At 36.5% G+C, this 10,531-nt stretch overlaps 1 protein-coding gene across 2 annotated transcripts; it reads left to right on the top strand.

Annotated features, from left to right (window-relative positions):
- On the top strand, positions 260-5,554 carry LOC109210666 (phospholipase D alpha 1). Of its 2 annotated transcripts, none has more exons than XM_019374208.1 (4): positions 260-539; positions 1,218-1,317; positions 2,858-4,757; positions 4,831-5,554. In XM_019374208.1, exons 2-4 carry the CDS (start codon positions 1,225-1,227, stop codon positions 5,262-5,264), a joined length of 2,427 nt encoding a protein of 808 aa, XP_019229753.1. In that variant the 5' UTR covers positions 260-539; positions 1,218-1,224; the 3' UTR covers positions 5,265-5,554. The 2 variants fall into 2 exon arrangements, with proteins under 2 accessions (XP_019229753.1, XP_019229690.1); XM_019374145.1 differs by lacking the exon at positions 260-539 and adding an exon at positions 555-719.

Genomic DNA, 10,531 nt, shown 5'->3' with positions numbered 1-10,531 from the left:
AATAATAACCTATCGTATCAAGTTAAATTACATTAATAGTGTAATTATAATATTATCAATATAGTTTAGCATGTGATAGAATTTTTTTTTATAGTATTATTTTTATTAATTAATATTTGTGATAAAAAAAATTCATCTGTAATTCTCTTATAAATAATTTTTTTAATCTTCAATGCACATAACTCGTACGTTATAAATAAATATCCTGATAAATATCTATTAATAAATAAACACAGTTGACGGCTAGAGAAAAACAAGCGACCTGTCAAAATTGATCAAATTACACGGAGTGTGTAAAAGAGATCAATCTCACAATTTTTCCAAAGTGCAATTTTGAAGGCAAAAATTCAGGATTTATGTTCTAGAATAAGAGGCACAAGGTTTTCAATTTTCATGATCTTCAATTGACCATTTTTCTGGTTTTCTTCAACTCCACTAGGTGTGAACTTAGTGTACAGATCTAATTGGAGTATTATAATATTTGCATAGTGCATAAAGATCCGTTCCAGTCCTTAAATCTAGGATATACTATTAAAAAGGTACTGCTCCCCTCGTTCTCTTACCATTCAGCTCTGCCTTTTGTGTTTTTTTTTTTATATATACATAAAGAACTTTCTTGGATCACAATCTCTTCATTCCTTTACTCTTCTTACTACCAAGATTGGATCATATTCTCACTTCCTTTTCTTGACCGACACTTTGATTTTCCGTTCGTGGGTGTAAGTTTTCAGATCTCTTTTTATTCTCTTAACATTCTACTCTTGTACTTTCTTGTTCCTTTTCTGACTTCAGTTTTAGGACAGCTTTTATCTTTTTCAACTTTTGGTTTGTGTTCAGGTAATTTGGGATCCGGTCATAGTTGAATGTTTGGTGTGAGTTCAACTTTGTTTTGCTTTTTTGAGTAAAGAGATTTCATATAGTTGACCCCAACTAATTTAAGAATTGAGACATATTTGACTGATTAGTTCGTAAGATTCAATTTTCTGTTGCTTTTTGAGTAAAGAACTTGTCTTTTAGTACCATTTTGTGGGTTTAGTGTGATAATGTGTACTGTATTTTAATTGTTCTGAGACATATTTGATTGATTAGTTTGTGTCAGCTTTGTGTTGCTTTTTGAGTAAAGACTTTGTATTTTGCTAACTTTTGTGGTTTTTGTGTTACGATGTGAACTGTATTGTGTAGTGTGTAATTTGGGGTTTTGATATTTGGATAAGCAGGTGAAAAATGGCTCAGATTCTGCTTCATGGAACTCTCCATGTCACGATCTACGAGGTCGATAATCTGCAAAAAGAGGGAGGTGGCCACTTCTTCAGCAAGGTATACATATAATCTGTTCTTAATCAACTTGGATCAAGGGCATCTTATTCAATTTCAATTTTTCTTCCCTTATGCGTTGCCTAGATTGAGTGTGAGGTATGAAAGATTGGATCAGTTGTTCCAAAATTAGTACTTTTTTGAATGGCTAACACTCTTAAACAGTGTTATTAAAAGTCAGAGCCATCATGATGCTAAGCAAGGGGTAGGACATATCAACATATGGGATGCTAAAATTAGTATTTTAATTGCGATTTGGCTGTTGTAGCATTATACTAATATATGTTTGGTAAATTTTTAATTTTTCATAACATGTATGCTTCATTTCTCACTTTTCGCTTCAAGCCCCACGAACCATGTCTGTTTTTTTTTCTTCTTTTTTTTGCACTTTTCGCTTTAAAAAACATTGCTCTTAGACCCCTCGTGCAATGAGCTTAATTGAGCTAACTATAAGTTATGGCACTTACAAAGAGTGTAATTTTTCGTAGCTGCTAAGTTATAGTGAGATTCTTACACTAGTTCTGGACTTAAGTAGCTTCCTTGTCAGACCTTGTGATTACACCTAAGCCTTCTCTTAAAACACCATAAAGCCATCGCGCATTATGAAACACAGTCAGTTGGATCATATAAAGGAGTCCATGATTCACATATATGCTTAAGTTAATTTTAGCATTTTGGCGATTTCCTGAGGTTAAATAACCTAGTAGAAGGTAATTATTGGTTACAACTATCTGCTAAAACGGATTTTGTTGATTCTCCACTTCTCTTTCAAGTATCAATGAATGGAATGTATACTTTGTAATGAATCTGATTCTTTAAATTCCTGAAAGTCAACAGCACACAAACATTTGCTTGTGGAATATGTGCAAGCATGGTTCATGATACAGAATCAAAAAAAGAATCCGGCTGTTCTACCATATGAAAAACCTAAGTTTAAAGCTGCTGGAGAAATTTACCCATGCCCTATCTTCAGAAAAACTTCTACCAGTAATATGCGCAATAGATTTCTTGTGCTAATTGCTCCCTTCGTCCATCGTCTCTTTTCTCTTTGTTCTATAATATGATGAATCTACAGATATGAGATATGTGAAAGTACTTAATCTCAATCATTCTACTGTTGGAAAAATAAAGCTGTTGTACAAGGATTCATCTGGATATTATGTGTTTGTGTTGCCAGATAAAATCTGCTATTTAAGTAGGAGCAGCGTACAAGGGTGGGCTCATACACTACTGACTACACTCTCAGTTCAATGTCATAGTCCAGAATTTTGGGCACCTCATATTTCAGCTAAAAATATGGACTCCTGAATTTTTTTCATTAACATATATAAGTCTGTAATTCTCTGACTAATAGAGTATATGCATTACTAATAAAACATAGACAGCTTTCCCTTTTAATGTAATTATATGTTTAAGAACTTTACTAGCCATTTTTCTTGATAAAAAGATTTTGTCTGAATTCTAATCCTGATTTGGCTAGAATAGAGTCCTTCCTGAGGAAATGATTGCCCCTTTTATGACAAAATTTGAAATCTCATTGCAGATAAAGGAACATGTTGAGGAGACAATTGGTCTTGGAAAAGGAACTCCTGAAATTTATGCTACAGTTGATTTGGAAAAGGCAAGGGTTGGCAGAACCAGAAAGATTAAAAATGAACCAAAAAATCCGAGGTGGTATGAGTCTTTTCACATTTACTGTGCACATATGGCTTCAAATGTTATATTCACTGTCAAAGATGACAATCCCATTGGTGCAACCTTAATTGGAAGAGCTTATGTACCAGTTGAAGAACTTTTGGAAGGGGAAGAGATTGATAAATGGGTTGAGATACTGGATAGGGAAATGAATCCTATAGCAGAAGGTTCCAAAATCCATGTGAAGCTACAGTTTTTTGATGTCAGTCGAGATCCTAACTGGGCACGTGGCATTAGAAGTTCTAAATATCCTGGCGTCCCTTACACTTTCTTTGCACAGAGAACAGGATGTCGGGTTTCCTTGTATCAAGATGCGCATGTGCCAGACAATTTTATTCCTAAAATCCCTCTCTCTGGGGGAAAGTATTATGAGCCCCACAGATGTTGGGAAGATATCTTTGATGCTATTACTAATGCAAAGCACTTGATATATATTACTGGCTGGTCAGTGTATACTGAAATAACCTTGGTGAGGGACTCGAGGAGGCAAAAGCCCGGAGGTGACATTACACTTGGGGAGCTGCTCAAGAAGAAGGCAAGTGAAGGTGTTAAAGTTCTTATGCTTGTTTGGGATGATAGGACGTCCGTGGGTTTGCTGAAGAAGGACGGTTTGATGGCCACTCATGACCAAGAAACTGAACAGTTCTTTCAAGGTACCGAGGTGAACTGTGTCCTCTGCCCTAGGAATCCTGATGACGGCGGAAGCATTGTTCAAAGTTTACAAATTGGTACCATGTTTACGCATCACCAGAAAATCGTGGTAGTGGACAGTGAGCTGCCGAGCGGAGAGTCGGAAAAGAGAAGGATTCTGAGCTTTGTAGGTGGTATTGATCTTTGCGATGGGAGATATGATACACCTTTTCATTCACTTTTTAGGACATTGGACACTGCACACCATGATGATTTCCACCAACCTAATTTTCCTGATGGAGCAATTACCAAAGGTGGACCAAGGGAGCCCTGGCATGATATTCACTCTCGGCTTGAAGGCCCAATTGCTTGGGATGTTCTGTTTAATTTTGAACAAAGGTGGAAAAAGCAGGGTGGAAAGGATGTTCTTGTCAACTTCAGAGAGCTTGATGATATTATAATTCCCCCATCTCCGGTGATGTACCTTGATGATTCTGAAACATGGAATGTTCAGTTATTCAGATCTATTGACGAGGGAGCTGCTTTTGGCTTTCCTGAGACGCCTGAAGATGCAGCAAAAGCTGGTCTTGTCAGTGGGAAGGATAACATAATTGATAGAAGCATCCAAGATGCTTATATTCATGCTATTCGTCGAGCAAAGAATTTTATTTACATTGAAAACCAGTATTTTCTTGGAAGCAGTTATGACTGGCAGAGTGATGATATCAAGGAAGAGGAGATAGGTGCTTTGCATGTCATTCCAAAGGAACTTGCTTTGAAGATTGTCAGTAAGATTGAAGCTGGTGAAAGGTTTACTGTTTATGTTGTGGTCCCAATGTGGCCAGAAGGAATCCCCGAGAGCGCTTCAGTACAAGCAATATTAGATTGGCAGAGGAGAACGATGGAGATGATGTATAAGCACATTGTTCAGGCCTTGAATGCTAAAGGAATAGAGGAGGATCCTAGGAATTATTTGACATTTTTCTGCATTGGTAACCGGGAAGTGAAGAAGAGTGGAGAATATGAACCTTCTGAGACCCCAGAGCCTGATTCTGATTACATGCGAGCTCAGGAGGCTCGACGCTTCATGATCTATGTCCATTCCAAGATGATGATTGGTGAGTAATTGTTTGCAATTTTAGTTCTATCTTATTATTTGAAAAAAATAGTACTAACTTTATTTCTGAACAGTTGATGACGAGTACATCATAGTTGGATCAGCCAACATAAACCAGAGATCGATGGACGGTGCTAGAGATTCTGAAATAGCCATGGGAGCTTACCAGCCTCATCATTTGGCTACAAGGGAACCAGCTAGGGGTCAAATTCATGGTTTCAGAATGGCATTGTGGTACGAGCACCTTGGTATGCTCGATGAAACCTTTCTACATCCAGAAAGTGAGGAATGTGTGACCAAGGTGAATCGGATGGCTGATAAATACTGGGATCTGTATTCAAGTGAGAGCCTGGAAAGAGATCTGCCTGGTCACTTGCTTCGCTACCCCATTGGAGTGGCCAGTGAAGGGGATGTCACGGAGCTACCAGGAACTGAGCATTTCCCCGACACCAAGGCCCGTGTTCTTGGTACTAAATCTGACTACCTTCCTCCTATCCTCACTACATAGGTGGATTATTCACGTGTTGACTTGTTATGCGAAGTGAGGTAATGAGCTCATATATTACTTCAGCCGCGGTTTGTTGTGGAATAATACATGATAGTTACTTGTTTTTTAACATTTCTGTTGGGCATTTTGTTGGGCAGTGCACTTGAGTTTGTATGAGGTTTCTTTATGTTGACTGATCTTTATTGTAGTTCACTCTTTAACATTTTACGTTCGTGTTTTGGATTGGGATTTCGAAAACTAGCCCTGCAATGCTTTCCTCGACTTTTTATCCCAGCTCCATTTGTGTTGAATTTGGTTCTTGCGTTTTCATTGAAAATGAAGCAATGAGCTGTTTTGCTTCTCCTATATTTGCACATTAAATGATTTTGAATTAATTATAATTTCTTCAAAACCTTGAGCCGAGGGTCTACCGGAAACAGCCTCTCTGCCTTATTAAAGATCCGTAAGGTTTGCATACACTCTACTCTTCCCAGACCCTATATGTGGGACTACACTGGGTATGTTGTATAATTTCTTCAAAACCTGCAATGAAACGACAAGTGAAACATCAACTTAAGAAAGTGATAGGCGAATGAGAATAGCACTTGGAAACGACATGTTTGTAGTTGTCATTTGTGCCCCGAAAGAGTGATATTTTGTCGACAATTTTGCAGTCGATAGCAGAAAAGTTGGTGAATGAAAAATCGATTAGAGCAGAAAGAGTTGGTCAAAGTGGGAATCTGAAATGAGTGATTGGGATGTGGGAACAAAATGGTGGGGTGGCCTTTTAACGTTGTTGTTTTCATATTGGATGGGTCACAACTATCATTATTTCACTACTTTGGTTTATCTTTTGGATATTTGGTCAAGGATTCACATTTCCCCTTCTAGAATGCCGAATCTAATTAATCATGACGTCTTCGCTTCGTTCGTCCACATGCTCCCATCTAATTTGATTTTTTTTTTTTTTGGTTTTTGGGGGGGGGGGGTGTTTTACTATTTGACTGGCTTTACAGTTTACATAAGGATTAAAAACTTTAATAGATAAATAAAATTTCTTCCGTCTCGTATTATCAATCGTGATTATTAAAAATAGTTGCCTCAACTTATTGGTCACTTTAGAAGTTCAAGACAAAATTGATAATCTTTTTTCTTTTTTACTCTTTGGGGCTTCCTCCGTTTACTTTTGGTTGTCCATTTTGAACTTTTCACGCCTCTTAAGAAACAATAAATGAAATATGCATCTTAAGATTTTATCCTAATAATGATAGCATTTCCATAAGCCTTGAGAAACAATTTGGGGAATGAGTAGTTAATGATAAGGGTAAAGCAAGAAAAAAAAGATTGTCTTTCTCTTGATTTATTATACTACTCCCTCGGTTCACTTTTACTTGTCTACTTTGGACTTTTCACGCCCTTTAAGAAATAATAAATATAGTATGTATTTTATCACACAACCCCTAATAATGATAGCCTTCAAAAATTCTTGGGAAATAAGTTTGAAAATAAGTAATTAATTATAAGGGTAAAACAGAAAAAAAAAATTGTCTTTCTCTTGATTTAGTATAGTGGACAAGTAAAAGTGAAAATGTATTTTTAGTATAGTGGACAAGTAAAAGTGAACGGAGGGAGTAGTAGACAACTAAAAGTAAAAATATATTTTTAGTATAGTGGTCAAGTAAATTGAACAGATGGAGTAATAATTATTGTTGAAGGCTACAAATACCTTAAATATGGATAACTTTATACAAATACGATGAAGAAAGATTAAATATTTAAGACATGAATAAAAGGTAAAATAGTCAAAATTTCATTCTAATAAATTTTTTTTATGGGACGTGTACAAGAGAATCATGATAGGTAATATGAGACGGAGGGAGTATGTGTACGAATAAATAAGTACCACTCGCTGGAGTTCGCAACAAATTTTGTCGTTAATTTTTATAAATAGCATGTCATTAAGTGCAAAATAAGAATATAAAGATTCAGCGTTTCTAAATAAAACACTTGTAATTATCTATACTGTTCTTTTCTTACACGGGAATTGTCATTTCTATTCTTAGGGTAGCCCATCTAGGTTTGCTTTCCAAAAACGACTACTATAAGTTTCAACAATAAAAATACTAAAACTAGATAAAGAAGGAAAATCTTTTGCTACAGTTTTTTTCTTCTTGTCTCCCACATTTCCCAGCCACTTCTTTTGGTTTCTTTTTTTCTGATTCAACAACGGACAAATTCTGGACTTTATATTATAACTAGTCAATTTGTCCGCGTTTCGTGCGGTCTTAAAAAAACTAAATATGAATGAAAATATATTATTAAACTTTTTATACTTAAAAAATTAATCTTTACTCATTGATTAATTTTATATTCTCCATATTCTTCAACCATAGCATCATTAATTGTGATGTAACGCGCTTCCAAGGTTGGTTGCTTCTTGTAAAATATTCAAGACTCGCTTTTACTCCTTTGCAAGAACTTCATCGGGCTAATTTCAAGGTCTAAATTGGAGGATCTTCTTTTATTGGTGTTAATAAAATTGAATAATTAATTAAGGTAATATACCTGAATGAACATCCTTGTTGTGCTATTTGCGATATTTTGATGATATCTTACATCATGCCACAAAATGAAGCCATCGCTAAACAATTCAATTTTGAAAACAAAAGATCTAAAAAGGAGATATTATATAAACCAAAATTAAAAATCAACACAACAAATAGTTCTTCCATGAGTTATAGTAAAAATTCTATGATATAACTTCAAGAGTAATGAATAAACAAAAATTCAACAGAAAGCTTAGTTTTGTATTTCTATAATATCTTTGCATTATCCTTCATTTTCATTCTATTTATCTACTTTTGTGTTAGGAGTATTTTTGGATTTCCAAAATAAGGTATTAAAGGAAAAGAGAGAAAATATAACTTTTAAAACACTGAACGAAAATTGAGAAAACGTCACTATTGCAATATCTATCTATATCTATATTATTATAAAAGTATGAATAAAATGTTGGATTACAAAAATAGCCTTTTAATATTAAACATAATAACTCATAATAAAAAGGACATAATTGGAATTCTAGACATTATCCTTGTAATCATATTAGTTTTAGGACATAATACTGCACGTTAGGAATTCTAATAGTATAAATATTTTCGGGCATTAGATATATAATCAAATACTACCTTACTTATTGTATTGGGTGATACCCTTTTTTGCTTGAGCCCGACCGGGTTGGATCCGGTCCGGAGCAAGTCGGGGCCATCGAACCCGACCTGGATGCAAGGTAGAACGACGGCCACGTCTACAACCGAGGTCGAGTCATTTCGAGACCGTTACAGAGCTCGAAAGGAATCACCACCGGATGGAGAAACACACAAGGTCGGAAGCCGGGCTCGTAACGGATAACCAAGCGTCGCCGGATATCTCGCCCAAACGTGATTTTCTCAACCACTTCAGGCCATTAAGGCGTAATTACAGGGATCCACGATGTAATCAATTTACCTACCTTATTTTTACCCTTAATCAGAATGTATAAATGGGTATCTCTCTAAATTCTTGTGGGGATCAAGACAATTGTTCTAAGCAATATTATATTCTGCGATTATTTACTTTAACAGCAATTGTTGAGTCTTTATCTTTATTTTCCTCAACCTAAAAGCCTTTTGTATCTTTTAGTTCACGTATCCTTAAAACCCCATATAAATTCAATTGTTATCCGGATTCGAGGGTAAACAGTTTGGCGCCACCGTGGGGCTAAGGATATTGGTGAGCTCTTTGATACTCTTTCTTGACGCATAACCATATTAGAAGTCTGGACGCACGCATCCGACAACGCACATAGAGGAGTTTGTTCCAGCTTCTTCTTATAACTTGTCTATATTTTGCCAACCAGTTAATGAGTTGAGACGAATCAGGTAAGATGAATTCTAAGCCTACCTCGGATTTCACGACAAGAATCCTTTCATAGGTCTGGTAAGTAATTCACGAATGGCATTTACTTCTCACCCGAGAAAGAAGTAGAAGTAATCGCTGAGAGTCGTCATGGCATCCAACGGTGTAGTCAAATCTCGTGCGGCTACTTAAAACGACTATTATGTCACTCTGTCTATTGTGCGCATTATTAGACACCTGTCGTAGACTGGCAAACAGATTTTTCTCTTCTTGTAAGATTAGGGCATGGCGTAGCAGCATTTGCTCCACCGCCAGGTATCTACAGTGTATAAACCCTTTTCGAGGGTGTATTTCGCAATATATCAGTCATATATGTTGTTGGATGCACAGGCCGGGGATTGCGACGTTGAGTATCGTGTCCATTCTGATCATGAAAGCCATGCTTGCCCACATGATGATCGTGTGTACTCCAAAGGATACGTCAATATGCTCTTGTGTGCAGCCTGTTTGAGCGCGTTTCATGTAACCCCATCATTTAATAGATAAGCTCCACTTAATAACACGGAAAATCTTCGGAGTATCCTGCATTTTCTGCTAAAATCGCCGCCTCATGACGATCAATTTCATATAGCTCTATATTTCGCCATACTAGTTTGGTTTGAATGAGATGCTGTGGAGGACAATCATACTCAAAAAAATTCCACTGTTTACTAAAGCATAACTTAGTTTCGCTTAACACCTTAGAAATTTATATCATGCTCTCACCTCTTATCTGTCATGGCCCTTACATGTTCTGATTACTTCAGGACGAAACCTTACGCACATAGAACTGCCTAAAGAATTATTTTGTAACGCTCTGAGAAGCACTTTACCGGGATCGTACCATGAGTGAAACCACTCGAGACACTTTTCCTGATCTTTGTGTAACTTCGGACCATCTCGAAATGGTATAACATATACACCTAGAAAACGCGTGCTGTATTGGGTTTCGTGACTTAATGGTCGCACAGCGATGGTCCGTGTAATGTTGTCCGTGCTGTTTTAGACGTAGAAAAGAGCCATTAGGTGTAATCAGCTGGTTGCCCTCCTTGATCTCGAAGTAGGCGAATAAGCTCCTCCTGCATTTAATCCAGAACTAGTGTAAGGAATCTACACTAACTAACTTTCCGGTTTCACTGCTACGACTTGTAGATAACTGTAACATCATCTCTTTGTTAGGTAAGTGCCGCATATCTAGATAAATTGTTTTAACTAGTTTAGAGCTCAATTAGCTCATTGTGGGCTGACGCAGTCATGTGGCCGGTCTCTCAATAAGAATAAGTCAATGTGTTTATTTTGGTTGTTTAGACCAGGCGGGTGCTCCAATAGTTGCCTAATAGAAGCATAGGAAT

The sequence above is a fragment of the Nicotiana attenuata genome, chromosome 1, assembly GCF_001879085.1.
Source record: "Nicotiana attenuata strain UT chromosome 1, NIATTr2, whole genome shotgun sequence".
NCBI lineage: Eukaryota > Viridiplantae > Streptophyta > Magnoliopsida > Solanales > Solanaceae > Nicotiana > Nicotiana attenuata.
The sequence above is the reverse complement of the archived record's forward strand: the minus strand, read 5'-3'. Positions and strand labels throughout refer to the sequence as shown.